General features: G+C 40.9%; 1 protein-coding gene across 2 annotated transcripts in view; it reads left to right on the top strand.

Moving 5' to 3' along the window:
- The window catches only part of KIF21B (kinesin family member 21B), a 513,509-nt gene that overhangs the window by 93,379 nt on the left and 401,195 nt on the right, over positions 1 to 18,935 (top strand). For both annotated transcript variants that reach the window (XM_053706916.1, XM_053706915.1), the window contains exon 5: positions 6,758 to 6,889. In XM_053706916.1, coding sequence (XP_053562891.1) covers positions 6,758 to 6,889 — 132 coding nt within the window. The remainder of the gene's footprint in view (positions 1 to 6,757; positions 6,890 to 18,935) is intronic.

The following is an 18,935-nucleotide window of genomic DNA, read 5'->3' as shown; positions in this document are numbered from 1 at the left end:
ATTGCTACCCAGGTTTCCGCTGTGGTATCTGCGGCATTAGCTGCCATTCCCATGCTACAGGGAAAACGCAAGAGGAAATGTAAAGATTCAGATAGTAGGGTTTCTGCTCCAACCTTAGCTACCCTAGTTGCTCTTTCTCATAAGTCTCATAAGGTTTTTTGGTCCCTCAGAGCATCCGTAGCAGGACGTTTGAGCACTAGCGGGCTGTTTTAATCGGCTACACTAATGTCAGACTTTATTTAAGTGATGTTTTAGTTGGATCTCAACTGCAGATCCTATGAAAAGGAACTGGACACAGGTTTGAATTATGAGCTGTATTTAGTTGTTTCTTGTAATTTGGTTACAGGAGTTTTAGTTCTCCCTGTATAAACCTTGTATCTGAATGATTGATTTAGGTCACTGTAAGTCCTTATACTTAGAGGTTGTCACAAATGTATGTCTAGAGAGGGAGTTTAATCACACTGTGGCTTGCTTGATCGTTTAGAGAATCAGTCCGTGAATACTAGGTAATAAGCAGTGTAACAGGAGTTTAAGGGTAATTCTCAGTTGTTAGGTTCACACTGATGTTGGAGTGTGTCTGCCCTGAATACTTGCAAACCCTGCCTTTGGAGGTGTGTCACTACTGACGAGTCTCTTATTGTATGTGAGCCTTGACAACTGTGTGGGCATATTGCCCTGTTGTATAAACAAAACTGTTGACGTAACAGGAGGGCATGAGAGCCTTAGGAAACTCCGTGGGCATGTTAGCCCAAATGGCTTGACGTGGCCGTGACGATGCAAGAGGGGCGTGATAGCCCGGAGTAGTCAGGCGTGTTGATCCTTGCGTCAGCAGTCATGAGGTGAGCGGGGCGGAGATGCCCGGTTACGGTTCCTAGACCGTGAAGCGTAGTAAATCTTGACAACCGGAGATTGTCTTTGAAGAGTGAATCAGGTAGGAGATGACTCGATGAGTTGCTGCTTGCTGTATATAAGCACTTCCAGGTGGGAGTGCGTAGAGCTGGAACGAAGCTCCTAGTGAGAGGCTGAAACCTCAGCAAACTGCAGTGACAATCAGATTAGACTTGGCAATCCTTCAGCTAAGAAAGTAATCAGATAATAAGGTTAACTGGATTAGGCAGGAACTTCCAAAATTGCTTAGGATATATCTAAGCCAAATTAACTCAGCAGCTTCAGGCATGCAGCTACACTACACACCATACACACACATTAATTGGCAAGTGGTGAAAGGCTCGCTGGGAATTTATAGGGATGATCTTAAAGGTATATACATGTGACATGAGAGTCCTGACAACTGAACGCCGGAGGTACGCTGTTTTATCCAAACCATCTCTGAATCGTCTAAACACGTTATCACACCACTGTGTATGCCGCTGTGTATGCCGCTGTGTGGACTTTTATCATCTAAAAAGACTTTTTATGTGCTCACTAAGTACATACTTCTTGTAAGTATGTTTCTATATGTGCGTGTGATTTTCTAATACCAAAAATCTTACGGTTGATTCTCGGGTTGTGCTGTGTTTTCCTCTGTTCGCAGTTTCTCATAAGTCTGATGAGGGGGATACGTCGGTAGCCTCTTAGGGTGAAATCTCAGATTCGGACAGTATAATTCCTTCTTCTGATGCTGAAGTTGTATCCTTCAGATTTAAGCTTGAACACCTCTGTGTATTGTTAAAGGAGGTTTTGGCTACCTTAGACAACTCCGATACTCCTGTCGCTGTCAACCCTAGCAAATCTAGTAAACGTAATAAATACTTTGATGTTCCTTCCTCTGTGGAGGTTTTTCCTGTGCCTGACCGAGCCACAGAGATTATAGCAGGGAAATGGGAGAAGCCTGGGATTCCTTTTTCCCCATCTCCTGTCTTCAAAAAAATGTTTCCTGTTGCTGACTCTATTAAGGAGTCGTGGCAAACGGTGCCTAAAGTAGAAGGAACTATTTCTACTTTGGCTAAGAGAACTAGTATTCCTATTGGGGATAGCTGCTCTTTTAAGGATCCAATGGACAAAAAGCTGGAAGCCTATTTGAAAAGAATGTATGTTCATCAAGGTCTCCAATGGCAACCTGTAGTGTGTATTGCCACTGTGACAAGTGCGGCAGCCTATTGGTTTGACGCCTTGTCTGAGTCTATTCAGGAGGAGACTCCCTTAGAGAAAATCCAAGACAGGATTAAGGCTCTTAAGCTAGCCAATTCCTTTATTACTGACGCTTCCATGCAAGTTATCAGATTGGGAGCCAAAATATCTAGTTTCGCTGTGTTAGCATGCAGAGCTTTGTGGCTGAAAGCTTGGTCAGCCGATGTTTCATCTAAGTATAAGCTTTTGGCGATTCTTTACAAGGGTAAGACCCTGTTTGGGCCCGGTCTCACAGAAATCATTTCTGATATAACGGGTGAAAAAGGGTCTTTTCTTCCCCAAGACAAGAAGAATAGACCGAAAGGGCGTCAGAGTAATTTTCATTCCTTTCGTAACTTCAGAGGAAAGTCTTCATCTTCCAAGCAGGAACAGTCCAAGTTTTCTTGGAAACCCAGTCAGTCTTGGAATAAGGGAAAGCAATCTAGAAAACCAACAGCTGAATCTAAATCAGCATGAATGGTTTGCCCCTGATCAAGTGCGGGCAGACTTTCTCATTTTTATCAAGCATGGATACGAGACGTCCTAGACCCATGGACTGTGGACAAAGTATCTCAGGGTTACAAATTGGAATTCAAGACCTTTCCTCCAAGGGGCAGGTTCCATCTCTCAAGATTATCTGCAGACCAGATAAAAAGAGAGGTGTTCCTGAAATGTATACAGGATCTTTCCTCCATGGGAGTGATAGTTTCAGTCCCACTACAGGAACAGGGTCTAGGTTTCTATTCCAATCTGTTTGTGGTTTTAAAGAGAGAACTTTTCGACCTATTCTAGATCAGAAGTGTCTAAATAAGTTTCTAAGAGTACTGACATTCAAGATGGAGACTATACGTTCCTTTCTAATTTTAGTGCAAGAGGGTCAGTTCATGACGACCATAGACCTGAAGGATGCATACCTTCATGTTCCCATTCACAGGGATCATCACATATTTCTGAAATTTGCCTTTCTGGACTCACACTTTCAGTTTGTGGCTCTTCCATTTGGCCTTGCCACAGTTACCAGAATTTTCTCAAAGGTTCTGGGGGCTCTTTTGGCAGTGATTTTGTCTTGGGGAATTGCAGTGGCACCCTTCCTGGATGACATTCTGGTTCAGGCACCATCTTTTCAACAACCAAAATATCATACAGAGATCTTGTTGTCTTTTCTACGTTCCCACGGATAAAAAAGGAATCTGGAAAAGAGTTCCCTTGTTCCAGCTACAAGGGTAGTTTTCCTAGGGACCATAATAGATTCCCATCGATGAAAATATTTCTGACAGAGGTCAAAAAACCAAAATTCTTTCCTCTTGCCTCTCTCTACAGTCTACTGTTCGGCCATCAGTGGCTCTATGTATGGAGGTAATTGGTCTGATGGTTGCTTCCATGCACATCATTCTCTTTGCTCGATTCCATCTGAGAGGTCTGCAGTTATGCATGCTCAGTCAATGGAATGGGGATCATGCGGATCTGTCTCAGAAGATAGATCTAAATTAGTCGACAAGAGACTCTCTTCTGTGGTGGCTTTCTCAGGAACATCTGTCTCAGGGGACATGATTTCGGAGACCTTCCTGGGTGATTGTGACCACAGACGCCAGCCTTACAGAAAATAAAAAACAAATTACAGATCTTTAAACTAATTACACCTAATCTAAGAGCTCTATCAAAATAAAAAAGCCCACCCAAAATAAAAAAAACCTAGCCTAAACTAAACTGCCAATAGCCCTTAGAAGGGCCTTTTGCGGGGCATTGCCCCAAAGAAATTAGCTCTTTTACCTGTAAAAATACAAACAACCCCCCCAACAGTAAAACCCACCACCCACACAACCAACCCCCCAAATAAAAGCCTAACCAAAAAACCTAAGCTCCCCATTGCCCTGAAGAGGGCATTTGGATGGACATTGCCCTTAGAAGGGCATTTAGCTCTATTGCTGCCCAAAGCCCTAACCTAAAAAAATAAACCCACCGAATACACCCTTAAAAAATCCTAACATCCTAGTCTTCATCCAAGCGGCAAGAGGTCCTCAACGAAGCCGGCAGCAGTGGTCCTCCAGACGGGCAGAAGTGGTCCTCCAGATGGGCAGAAGTCTTCACCCAGATGGCATCTTCTATCTTCATCCTTCCGACGGGGAGCGGCTCCATCTTCAAGACATCCGGCGCGGAGCATCCTCTTCAAACGACGTCTTCTTCGGAATGAATATCTCTTTACGTGACATCATCCTAGATGGCGTCCCTTAGATTCCGATTGGCTGATAGAATTCTATCAGCCAATCGGAATTAAGGTAGAAAAAATCCTATTGGCTGATGCAATCAGCCAATAGGATTGAACTTCAATCCTATTGGCTGATCCAATCAGCCAATAGGATTGAGCTCGCATTATATTGGCTGATTGGAACAGCCAATAGAATGTCAGCTCAATCCTATTGACTGATTGCATCAGCCAATAGGATTTTTTCTACCTTAATTCCGATTGGCTGATAGAATTTTATCCGCCAATCGGAATTGAAGGGACGCCATCTTGGATGACGTCACTTAAAGGTACCTTCATTCAACAAGAAGACTTCGTCAGAAGAGGATGCTCCGCGTCGGATGTCTTAAAGATGGACCCGCTCCGCGCCAGATGGATGAAGATAGAAGAATTCTATCAGCCACTCGGAATCTAAGGGACGCCATCTTGGATGACATCACTTAAAGAGATATTCATTCCGAAGAAGACGTCGTTTGAAGAGAATGCTCTGCGCGGATGTCTTGAAGATGGAGCCGCTCCGTGTTGGAAGGATGAAGATAGAAGATGCCGTCTGGAAGACCACTTCTGCCCGTCTGGAGGACCACTTCTGCCGGCTTCGTTGAGGACATCTTGCCGCTTGGATGAAGACTTCTCCCGGTAAGTGAATCTTCGGGGGTTAGTGTTAGGATTTTTTAAGGGTGTATTGGGTGGGTTTATTTTTTAGGTTAGGGCTTTGGGCAGCAATAGAGCTAAATGCCCTTTTAAGGGCATTGCCCATACAAATGCCCTTTTCAGGGCAATGGGGAGCTTAGGTTTTTTTTGTTAGGCTTTTATTTGGGGGGTTGGTTGTGTGGGTGGTGGGTTTTACTGTTGGGGGGGTTGTTTGTATTTTTTTTTACAGGTAAAAGAGCTGATTTCTTTGGGGCAATGCCCTGCAAAAGGCATTTTTAACGGCTATTGGTAGTTTAGTTTAGGGTAGGGTTTTTTTTATTTTGGGTGGGCTTTTTTATTTTGATAGGGCTCTTAGATTAGGTGCAATTAGTTTAAAGATCTGTCATTTGTTTTTTATTTTCTGTAATTTAGTGTTTTTTTGTGATTTAGCTAATTTAATTTATTTAATTGTATTTAATGTAGGGAATTGATTTAATTGTAGTGTAGTGTTAGGTGTTATTGTAACATAGGTTAGGTTTTATTTTACAGGTAATTTTGTATTTATTTGAGCTAGGTAGTTATTAAATAGTTAATAACTATTTAGTAACTATTCTACCTAGTTAAAATAAATACAAACTTGCCTGTAAAATAAAAATAGACCCTAAGATAGCTACAATGTAACTATTAGTTATATTGTAGCTAGCTTAGGGTTTATTTTATAGGTATTTAGTTTTAAATAGGAATAATTTAGTTAATGATAGGAATTTTATTTAGATTTATTTAAATTATACTTAAGTTAGGCGGTGTTAGGGTTAGACTTAGATTTAGGGGTTAATACATTTAATATAGTGGCGGCGACGTTGAGCGCGGCAGATTAGGGGTTAATAAATGTAGGTAGGTTGCGGCGACATTGGGGGAGGGAGATTAGGGGTTAATAAATATAATGTAGGTGTCGGCGATGTTGGGGGCAGCAGATTAGGGGTTAATAAGTATAATGTAGGTGGCGGCAATGTCCGGAGCGGCAGATTAGGCGTTAATAAGTGTAATGTAGGTGTCGGTGATGTCTGGGGCGGCAGATTAGGGGTTAATAAATGTAATATTAGGGGTGTTTAGACTTGGGGTTCATGTTAGGGTGTTAGGTGTAAACATAAAATGTGTTTCCCCATAGGAATCAATGGGGCTGCGTTACTAAGTTTTATGCTGCTTTTTGGCAGGTGTTAGACTTTTTCTCAGCCGGCTCTCCCCATTGATGTCTATGGGGAAATCGTGCACGAGCACGTACAACCAGCTCACCGCTCACTTAAGCAGCCCTGGTATTGGAGTGAAGGTTGGAGCACAATTTTGCTCTACGCTCACTTCTTGCCTTTTAATGCCGGGTTTAAAAAAACCCGTAATACCAGCGCTGCAGGTAAGTGAGCAGTGAGAAAAAACTGCACAGTAGCACCGCATAGCTCATAACGCAAGACTCGTAATCTAGGCGTAAGTTTTTTTTTAATTCTTATATGCATAAAAGCCTAAACCTTTCTCTTTTATTTGCACATGCATCATTCCATAGTTGATAATACGATGTTGATGAAACCATATTTACTTAATTTTCTAATTAATATGATGAACAGAAAGCTTTTAGGAAAGGTATACAGCTTAGCTTGGGAGGTTTGTTTGATGTGCTAAAGTATATCAATAGCCAGATTTCTTTTTTCATGAACACTGTGCTTTTGAATGACAATTTATTTTTTATTTTTTTCTCTCTTATCATTTTGTCTTTCTTTTTTTCAGCTTTTACAGCTTCTAAAGGAGGGTGCACTCTCCCGCACAACAGCCAGCACTCAAATGAATTCACAGAGTTCGCGCTCTCATGCCATTTTTACTGTTCATCTTCACCAGACACGTGTGTCTGAGACCTGTCCAGTAAGTGACCACTTTTATTCTCTTCACCAGCAGTTTACTTAGAACTCTAAAGCCCTCAGTTCAGTCCATCAGAATTATGATGTGAAATTCCTCAACAGCTATTACTTACTTTAGGCAAGATTAAAAGTCGCACAGCAAATTAGTTGCGAAAACACTGTGCTCGTTATGGCTTTTTCGCATTTGGGGTTGTGCAGCTATTACAAGTTGCAAAATAAAATATTTTGCACGCGCGTTAAGCTGCGTAATCCAAACAGCCAAATTGCGTGCACGTTCACATATTCCCTATAGTAGTCAATAGAGAATAACAATAAACCCCCCCCCACAAAAACCCTAATATGTTGTGCAAAGCCCTTGACGTAATTCTCCTTGAAAAGTCTACATGAAAATGTGAATATTTCATATTGTGAAAATGTTTTCGTAACAGAATATGTTCTATTTATTTATAAATAAATATTTCTCTATATATGTGATGATTTTTGTACTGATATATCTATTTATAGCGAGATATGTATATGAATATATATATATATATGTCTAGATATCTCGAGATCTATATGCCAATATCTCTTTGAAAATCCCTATCAGCTATTGTTTAATGTGCATAAGATTGTAATGTAAAATATTTTCATTATCTCTATTGTTAAACATATCTCTTTACATATAAATCCATGTTTCTCCATAAATGTGTATGTATGTCAATGTAAAATCCCTTCCCTTTCTTTTTTTTTTATAACACTGTGAGGTCTCGTATCTTTTAGCCTTTTTAACTTTTGTGTGGAATATTTTTATGAAATAATTTTTATTAGACAGTGTTAATATGAGTGTAAATGTACATTGTAATGTATTTTTGAAGTGTTTCCTGAAACTTTTATGTTGCACAAAGCTGTTAACTATAGCTCTTCGAGCACACAAAGGATTGTTGCGTAAAAAGACTTGTAATAGCTGCAAAATAAAAATTGATTGCGAAAAGACCCATAACGCGCAATTTGTAATCTTGCCTTTTGAGAGCTTTGACAGTATAATGTTTGTGTCCTATGGCTAGATCTTTGCTAGTCCTAAAACAGTTGTACACCTATTTTACTATTTTACTAATCACAGCTGTAGCAAAGCCCCTAAAAATAAAACACCTGCTGTACTTAAAGGAATAGTCTAGTCAAAATGAAACTTTCATGATTCAGATAGAGCATGCCATTTTAAGCAACTTTCTAACTTACTGATATTATCAATTTTTCTTTGTTCTCTTGGTATCTTTATTTGACAAAGCAGGAATGAAAGCTTAGGAGCCGGTCCATTTTTGTTTCAGCACCCTGGGTAGCGCTTGCTGATTGGTGGCTACATTTATCACCAATCAGCAAGAGCTACCCAGGTACTGAACCAAAAATGGGCCGGTGTTCTGTATTATTCACCGACTTTGTTACGTTCCCCTACCCCCGGCCATGCCTACCAAATTCTTACAAAGCCGGCTCTTGACGCATGCGCTCACTGCAGCATTGCTACAATAAAGTGCAAAATGACACGCCCATGCCGCAATCGGCAAATATTACAGAAGCAGGTCAAACACAGTTTTGGCACTAGCTGGGTCAGGTGGCATACAAATTGATCGTACTTATGTTTTCACAATATACATACAGGGAGTGCAGAATTATTAGGCAAGTTGTATTTTTGAGGATTAATTTTATTATTAAACAACAACCATGTTCTCAATGAACCGAAAAAACTCATTAATATCATAGCTGAATAGTTTTGGAAGTAGTTTTTAGTTTGTTTTTAGTTATAGCTATTTTAGGGGGATATCTGTGTGTGCAGGTGGCTATTACTGTGCATAATTATTAGGCAACTTAACAAAAAACAAATATATACCCATTTCAATTATTTATTTTTACCAGTGAAACCAATATAACATCTCAACATTCACAAATATACATTTCTGACATTCAAAAACAAAACAAAAACAAATCAGTGACCAATATAGCCACCTTTCTTTGCAAGGACACTCAAAAGCCTGCCATCCATGGATTCTGTCAGTGTTTTGATCTGTTCACCATCAACATTGCGTGCAGCAGCAACCACAGCCTCCCAGACACTGTTCAGAGAGGTGTACTGTTTTCCCTCCTTGTAAATCTCACATTTGATGATGGACCACAGGTTCTCAATGGGGTTCAGATCAGGTGAACAAGGAGGCCATGCCATTAGATTTTCTTCTTTTATACCCTTTCTTGCCAGCCACGCTGTGGAGTACTTGGACGCGTGTGATGGAGCATTGTCCTGCATGAAAATCATGTTTTTCTTGAAGGATGCAGACTTCTTCCTGTACCACTGCTTGAAGAAGGTGTCTTCCAGAAACTGGCAGTAGGACTGGGAGTTGAGCTTGACTCCATCCTCAACCCGAAAAGGCCCCACAAGCTCATCTTTGATGATACCAGCCCAAACCAGTACTCCACCTCCACCTTGCTGGCGTCTGAGTCGGACTGGAGCTCTCTGCCCTTTACCAATCCAGCCACGGGCCCATCCATCTGGCCCATCAAGACTCACTCTCATTTCATCAGTCCATAAAACCTTAGAAAAATCAGTCTTGAGATATTTCTTGGCCCAGTCTTGACGTTTCAGCTTGTGTGTCTTGTTCAGTGGTGGTCGTTTTTCAGCCTTTCTTACCTTGGCCATGCACACCTTGTGCTTTTGGGCACTCCAGTGATGTTGCAGCTCTGAAATATGGCCAAACTGGTGGGAAGTGGCATCTTGGCAGCTGCACGCTTGACTTTTCTCAGTTCATGAGCAGTTATTTTGCGCCTTGGTTTTTCCACACGCTTCTTGCGACCCTGTTGACTATTTTGAATGAAACGCTTGATTGTTCGATGATCACGCTTCAGAAGCTTTGCAATTTTAAGAGTGCTGCATCCCTCTGCAAGATATCTCACTATTTTTTACTTTTCTGAGCCTGTCAAGTCCTTCTTTTGACCCATTTTGCCAAAGGAAAGGAAGTTGCCTAATAATTATGCACACCTGATATAGGGTGTTGATGTCATTAGACCACACCCCTTCTCATTACAGAGATGCACATCACCTAATATGCTTAATTGGTAGTAGGCTTTTGAGCCTATACAGCTTGGAGTAAGACAACATGCATAAAGAGGATGATGTGGTCAAAATACTCATTTGCCTAATAATTCTGCACTCCCTGTAGTTACAAGCACTTAGATGTACAAGTACTTAGTTACAAGTACTTAGATGTACACAAGTACTTAGATGTCCCCCAGAGTGTTTGCAAATATTGATATTATGTAAAATAGGTACCATCTATTTGTCTGCCACCCAGCTAGTGCCCAAATTGTGTAGGTCCCCAGAGTGCTTGTAACTATGTATACTGTGAAAACATAAGTACGATCAATTTGTATGTTGGATGTTTATTTACTCATTGGGCGTACATACAGCACCTCTCTTTTTTTGCATGATCAATTTGTATGCCACCTGACCCAGCTAGTGCCAAAAATGTGTTTGAGCCGCTTCTGTAATATTTGTCGACTGCAGCATGGGAGCATGCGTGCTATTTAGTGTAATTTTGCACTTTATTGTAGAAATGCTGCAGTGAGCGCATGCGTCAACAACCGGCTTTGTAAGAATTTGGTAGGCATGGCTGGAGGTAGGGGAACGTAACGAAGTCGGCAAATAATACAGAACACCGGCTCCAAAGCTTACATTTCTGCTTTTCAAATAAAGATAGCAAGAGAACAAAGAAAAATGGATAATAGGAGTAAATTAGAAAGTTGCTGAAAATTGTATGCTCTATCGGAATCAAGAAATAAAAAAACTGTGTTTAGTATCCCTTTAAGTGTAATGATATTTATTTAAAGAGATTTGTAAATCAGTACTCTCTGAAATAGTATAGTAAGTTGTACTACGGTTAGTGGTAGGTTTATGGAATATATACCGTATGTAAAAAATCATGTTTTATTAAAAGAGAAAAATAGGGGTTAAAGGGACAGTCTACATTATTTATTTTTTATTTTTTTAAAAGATAGATAACGCCTTCACTACCCAATCCCCAGCTTTGCACAACCAGCTAAATCTCTGCCTCTTTCTAAGTCCCTGCAGGCCACCTCTTATATCAGTGCATAACCAACCAGCTAAATCTCTGCCTCTTTCTAAGTCCCTGCAGGCCGCCTCTTATGTCAGTGCATTTTATTAACTTTTCACAGCCAGACAATGCTAGTTCATGTCTGCAATATAGATAACATTGTGCTCACTCCTGTGGTGTTAGGCATCAATTAGCAGTAATTGGCTACAATGCAAGCTTGTAAAAAGAACTGAGATAAGGGGCAGTCTGTAGAGGCTTAGATACAAGGTAATCAGAGTAAAAGTATATTAATATAACAGTGTTGCTTATGCAAAACTTCAGATAGGGCATGTCATTTATTTTTATCACCAATTTTGCTTTGTTCTCTTGGTATTCTTAGTTGAAAGCTAAACTTAGGTAGGCTCATATGCTAATGTCTTAGACTTTGAAGGTCGCCTCTAATCTGAATGCATTTGTTATGCATTTTGTTAATGCATTAGTTTATGTGTGTCATATAGATAACATTGAGCTCACGCACGTGAAGTTTCCTAGGAGTTAGCACTGATTGGCTAAAAATTGCAAAGTCTGTCAAAAGAACTGAAATTAGGGGGCAGTTTACAGAGGCATAGATACAAGGTAATTACAGAGGTAAAACGTGTATTATTATAACTGTTTTGGTTATGCAAAACTGAGGAATGGGTAATAAAGTGGTTATCTATCTTTTTTAAACAACAAAAATTATGGTGTTGGCTGTCCCTTTAAGTATTTTTTATTAAATCCATATGGCTCAGATTTGGACAGAAAGGATTAAATATGTTAAATATGTTGGACAGATATCATTATTACACTCCTCTCCATTTTGATTGAATTTCTTTTTGGTGAGTTAGCTAGATAAAGAGGAAAGAGTCGTGAAACGTTCTGATAAATGTTACTATGCATTACTTTTTAAGTTGTGCATTACCATTTAACTCTCAATGTTAATATATGTCCTTAAGGGAAATAAAACTGGTTCTACCCTTTACTTTGGAACAGTTCTCTGTGTTGAAGTCCTATATTCAGTCTGCAATGGCTTAATTACTGTCTGGTATGCCTCCTCAGGCTAAGCACAGCCAGGTAGCTTTCACTTTAAGATCCTCTATGGCAGGTGACATATCAAGTTCCCTTCTGATGGTAGAGGGTATACTTTATGCTGACAAGTTCTCACACGGAATGAGGATGTATCCGTCAATTTTAGATTGAAGCATATGCAAGCTCTGTTACAGGGCATGCTGCACATTTTGAAGTCAGGAAATGTATCTGGTCCCCAGCAATCCAGTACTTAGGTGGTTATTAGAGGCACCAGTGATTTTTTGGCTCAGGATAAGAAGCCTTTTCATCACTCACAACTATCTAAGTTAACACTTTCTCCCACAGTCCCTTCTCCAGTACTTTACTGAAAAAAGAACTAGATTACAAGTGGATCGCTATTTATCGATCCCGCTCTCGTAATAACTCCGCTAGAAGTACGCTTGTTGCTCGTGTTGGGTAGCGCTTGTATTACAAGTTGAAAGTAAAAAGTTTTCACTCACGCACTAACCCGATGCGTGCAAAAAACCTTAACATCGAATATTACGACCACTTTAACGTATTACCCTATAGAAGTCAATGGAGTGTGAAAAGTGGAAAAAAAAACTTAACACCCTAGTGGCACGCAAACCCGATCACATTTTCTGAAGTGCGCTAAACCCAACATGAAAATATTAATATTCCACAAACCAATGTTCTTAAAATAGAGGAATATGTTCTATTTATTCTATATATATTAAGATACATTTTTTATAAGAGTAAATAAGGTATAATGGTATATGGACAAGGTGTTTGAATGGAAAGAGCTATAATGTGTGTGTGTGTGTTTGTATATATATATATATATATATATATATATATATATATACAGTATCCCACAAAAGTGAGTACACCCCTCAAATTTTTGTAAATATTTTATTATATCTTTTTATGTGACAACACTGAAGAAATGACACTTTGCTACAATGTAAAGTAGTGAGTGTACAGCCTGTATAACAGTGTAAATTTGCTGTCCCCTCAAAATAACTCACAGCCATTAATGTCTAAAGTGGAAATGTCCAAATTGGGCCCAATTAGCCATTTTCCCTCCCCGGTGTCATGTGACTCGTTAGTTACAAGGTCTCAGGTGTGAATGGGGAGCAGGTGTGTTAAATTTGGTGTTACCGCTTTCACACTCTCTCATACTGGTCACTGGAAGTTCAACATGGCACCTCATGGCAAAGAACTCTCTGAGGATCTGAAAAAAAGAATTGTTGCTCTACATAAAGATGGCCTAGGCTATAAGAAGATTGCCTCTTCTAAAGATGATGCACAAGAAAGCCTGCAAACATTTTGCTTAAGACAAGCAGACTAAGGACATGGATTACTGGAACCATGTCCTGTGGTCCGATGAGACCAAGATAAACTTATTTGGTTCAGATGGTGTCAAGCGTGTGTGGCGGCAACTAGGTGAGGAGTATAAAGACATGTGTGTCTTGCCTACAGTCAAGCATGGCGGTGGGAGTGTCATGGTCTGGGCTTGCATGAGGGCTGCCGGCACTGGGGAGCTACAGTTCATTGAGGGAACCATGAATGCCAACATGTACTGTGACATACTGAAGCAGAGCATGATCCCCTCCCTTCAGAGACTGGGCCGCAGGGCAGTATTCCAACATGATAACGACTCAAAACACACCTTTAAGATGCCCACTGCCTTGCTAAAGAAGCTGAGGGTAAAGGTGATGGACTGGCCAAGCAAACCCTATTGAGCGTCTTTCCGCTTTAGAGACAGCACAAGTGGAATATCCTTGTATATATTGCTGTACTGTTAGAAGAAGTGAAGGCCACCAATAAGATCTTTTAAGCAGTTCGTGAGTTTTCTGGATGCCAGGATGCCCAGCTAAAGGAAATTATGGACAGCACGTATGACAGTATATTGGAGACTGGGTGGTATGTAAAGTCTTTTGTTGAAGTAATAGAGCCCATCTGATTCCTTTTTCAGATCATTAATTGAGGTTAACGAAGCATCCTTATATTCTTGTAGCAGAAGTTGGGAGAATTCAGGAGTCAACCCAAAAAATTATTCAGGTAGTATAATAATAGTTGGAGTGTTAACAGGTGATGTTTTTTTGTCCCTGTGGGTGAGTGCGTGGGCCTTTCCATTCTTACTACCAGGTCTGAAAACGATGTGGTAATTAAACCTGGAGAAGTACAGACTCCACCTGACTTGGCCTGCAGAAAGCGTTTTGTTTGTCTGAAGATATTGTTTTTATGGTCCGTATAAATCAAGATGGGAATTGAAGTACATTCCAGAAGGTGTCTCCAATGATCTAGTGAACATTTGATGACTAATAACTCTTTCTCACCAATGGGATAGTTTAATTTAGCCAATGTCATCATTCTGGAGTAGTAAGCAACTGGATGGATAGGGTGGTTTAAAGTTGTTATCTGAGATAATACAGCTCTCAAAGCATACTCAGAAGCATCAACCTCTTAATACGTACTGTAAAGCTGAATCTGGGAAGCGTGATATAGGAGATTCAGTGAATTTGGTCTTTAGATAGTCAAAAGAGTCTTGGGAATGTACATCCCACTGGAAATGTACCAGTTTGCTAGTGAGTTGAGTCAGTAGTTTTGCTATGGCAGAAAATCCTATGATGAATTTGCGGCAATAGTTAGCAAAACCTAGGAACTTCTGAACTTCCTTTTTTGAAGAGGGGGTAGGCCATTGTACAATAACTTCAACCTTGTTGTTTTCCATTTGAATTCCGTTTGGACTAATGTAGTCCCCCACCAAGAAGGATATCTCCTCTGTGTGGAATGAACATTTTTCAGGTTTTGCATAAAGTCGATGGGTGCGTAGTCTGGATAGGATCCATCTGACATGTTTTATGCAATCTTGGAAATTTTTAGAATAGATGAGAATGTCTTCCAAACTGATGCAGTGTGCAGCGCATGGTCTGAGCACTGACAGACTCACCACCCACCCCTTCAACCTCTGCAGCAATGCTGGCAGCACTCATATGTCTATTTCCCAAAGAAGACCTCTGCATATGACGCTGAGCATGTGCACTCAACTTCTTTAGTCGACCATGGCGAGGCCTGTACTGAGTGAAACCTGTCCTGTGAAACTGCTGTATGGTCTTGCCCACCATGCTGCAGCTCAGTTTCAGGGTCTTGGCAATCTTCTTATAGCCTAGGTCATCTTTATGTAGAGCAACAATTCTTTTTTTCAGATCCTCAGAGAGTTCTTTGCCATGAGGTGCCATGTGAAACTTCCAGTGACCAGTATGAGAGAGTGTGAAAGCGCTAACACCAAATTTAACACCCCTGCTCTCCATTCACACCTGAGACCTTGTAATACTAAGGAGTCACATGACACCGGGGAGGGGAAATGGCTAATTGGGTCCAATTTGGACATTTCCACTTAAGGGTATACTCACTTTGGTTACCAACAGTATTGACATTAATGGCTGTGCGTTGAGTTATTTTGAGGGGACAGCAAATTAACACAGTGATACAGGCTGTAAACTCACTACTTTACATTGTAGCAAAGTGTCATTTCTTCAGTGTTGTCACATGAAAAGATATAATAAATGTTTACAAAAATGTGAGGGGTGTACTCACTTTTGTGGGATACTGTATATATATACAAACACACACACACACACATAATAGCCCTTTCCATTCAAACACCTTGTCCATATACCATTATACCTTATTTACTCTTATAAAAAATGTATCTTAATATTTAAATACATCTTTTTTATCAGATAGTGCATATATGAATGTAACCCTTTATTTTAATGTATTTATGTTGTGTTTGTGCTCGAAACACACACACCCTGCCCAGAAACATATCATTTTATGTTGTTTTTTTTTCAACAGTGATCATCTCCCTCCTATATTTATTGCCATATGTTATGCCCCTCTCCCTTCATACCCACTTTTCCATAGTGTAGGGGTCTCCCTCCCCTCTCTTCCTATATATTTATTTGGCCCCATTGGACTGATCGTTATCTATACCCTCTCCCTCCCTCATCAGTGTAGGTTCCCACCCCCTCCCTGCCATAGTGTAAGGGTCTCCATCCCCACCTCACCTATATTTCCCTGTTCCATAGTGTAGGGGTCTTGCTCCCCTCCTCCTATATATTTATTTGCCTATTAGGCCTGATCAGGCCTGGTTGTTTCTGATCCCTCCCTCTCCCTCCCTCATCAGCAGGGATAGGCAAGGTGTCCGTACACGGACACTGGTGTCCGTGACTAGCCCTTGTAGTGTCCGCCATAACCTTAGATTAAATAATAGGAATAAAAAAACTATGTAGTATGAATAAAGTTAGTGGCTTGTCAAGAGACTGCTAGTGATATTGGGTGATAAGTTATGGAATAAATAAAGCCTGAGTGAAATACTGGATGTGTATCTGCATCTGTATAATAGCACCTAGCTCTATACAAAGACACAGTAGTGACATTAGCACATGCATATAGCCAGACAAGGGCTGGTTATAGGGTCAGTGGTATCTGCATCAGTATTATAACACCCAGCGCTATATAATGACACAGTAGTGACACTGGCACATTGGTATAGCCAGAGGAGGGCTGGTAATAGAATCAGTGGTACATATCTGCATCAGTATATTAACACCCAGCGCTATATAATGACACAGTAGTGACACTGGCACATGCATATAGCCAGACAAGGGCTGGTTATAGGATCAGTGGTATCTGCATCAGTATAATAACACCCCGCGCTACATAATGACACAGTAGTGACACTGGCTCATGGGTATAGCCAGAGGAGGGCTGGTTATAGGATCAGTGGTATCTGCATCTGTATAATAACACCCAGCACTATATAATGACACAGTAGTGACACTGGCACATGGGAATAGCCAGAGGAGGGCTGGTTATAGGATCAGTGGTATCTGCATAAGTATAATAACACACAGCACTATATAATGACACAGTAGTGACACTGGCACATGCATATAGCCAGACAAGGGCTGGTTATAGGATCAGTGGTATCTGCATCAGTATAATAACACCCAGCGCTACATAATGACACAGTAGTTACACTGGCACATGGGTATAGCCAGAGGAGGGCTGGTTATAGGATCAGTGGTATCTGCATCAGTATAATAACACCCAGCACTATATAATGACACAGTAGTGACACTGGCTCATGGGTATAGCCAGAGGAGGGCTGGTTATAGGATCAGTGGTATCTGCATCTGTATAATAACACTCAGCACTATATAATGACACAGTAGTGACACTGGCACATGGGTATAGCCAGAGGAGGGCTGGTTATAGGATCAGTGGTATCTGCATCTGTATAATAACACTAAGCACTATATAATGACACAGTAGTGACACTGGCACATGGGTATAGCCAGAGGAGGGCTGGTTATAGGATCAGTGGTATCTGCATCTGTATAATAACACTCAGCACTATATAATGACACAGTAGTGACACTGGCACATGGGTATAGCCAGAGGAGGGCTGGTTATAGGATCAGTGGTATCTGCATCTGTATAATAACACTCAGCACTATATAATGACACAGTAGTTACACTGGCTCATGGTTATAGCCAGAGGAGGGCTGGTTATAGGATCAGTGGTATCTGCATCTGTATAATAACACTCAGCACTATATAATGACACAGTAGTGACACTGGCACATGGGTATAGCCAGAGGAGGGCTGGTTATATAATCAGTGGTATCTGCATCAGTATAATAACACTCAGCACTATATAATGACACAGTAGTGACACTGGCACATGGGTATAGCCAGAGGAGGGCTGGTTATAAGATCAGTGGTATCTGCATCAGTATAATAACACCCAGCACTATATAATGACACAGTAGTGACACTGGCACATGGGTATAGCCAGAGGAGGGCTGGTTATAGAATCAGTTATATCTGCATCAGTATAATAACACCCAGCGCTATATAATGACACAGTAGTGACACTGGCACATGGGTATAGCCAGAGGAGGGCTGGTTATAGAATCAGTGGTATCTGCATCAGTATAGTAACACCCAGCACTATATAATGACACAGTAGTGACACTGGCTCATGGTTATAGCCAGAGGAGGGCTGGTTATAAGATCAGTGGTATCTGCATCAGTATAATAACACCCAGCGCTGTATAATGACACAGTAGTGACACTGGCACATGGGTATAGCCAGAGGAGGGCTGGTTATAGGATCAGTGGTATCTGCATCAGTATAGTAACACCAAGCACTATATAATGACACAGTAGTGACACTGGCACATTGGTATAGCCAGAGGAGGGCTGGTAATAGAATCAGTGGTACATATCTGCATCAGTATATTAACACCCAGCGCTATATAATGACACAGTAGTGACACTGGCACATGCATATAGCCAGACAAGGGCTGGTTATAGGATCAGTGGTATCTGCATCAGTATAATAACACCCCGCGCTACATAATGACACAGTAGTGACACTGGCTCATGGGTATAGCCAGAGGAGGGCTGGTTATAGGATCAGTGGTATCTGCATCTGTATAATAACACCCAGCACTATATAATGACACAGTAGTGACACTGGCACATGGGAATAGCCAGAGGAGGGCTGGTTATAGGATCAGTGGTATCTGCATCAGTATAATAACACACAGCACTATATAATGACACAGTAGTGACACTGGCACATGCATATAGCCAGACAAGGGCTGGTTATAGGATCAGTGGTATCTGCATCAGTATAATAACACCCAGCGCTACATAATGACACAGTAGTTACACTGGCACATGGGTATAGCCAGAGGAGGGCTGGTTATAGGATCAGTGGTATCTGCATCAGTATAATAACACCCAGCACTATATAATGACACAGTAGTGACACTGGCTCATGGGTATAGCCAGAGGAGGGCTGGTTATAGGATCAGTGGTATCTGCATCTGTATAATAACACTC

Source organism: Bombina bombina, chromosome 3 (genome assembly GCF_027579735.1).
Source record: "Bombina bombina isolate aBomBom1 chromosome 3, aBomBom1.pri, whole genome shotgun sequence".
NCBI classification, from domain to species: domain Eukaryota; kingdom Metazoa; phylum Chordata; class Amphibia; order Anura; family Bombinatoridae; genus Bombina; species Bombina bombina.
Note: the sequence above shows the minus strand (reverse complement) of the source record. Positions and strands in the feature narration are given on the sequence as shown.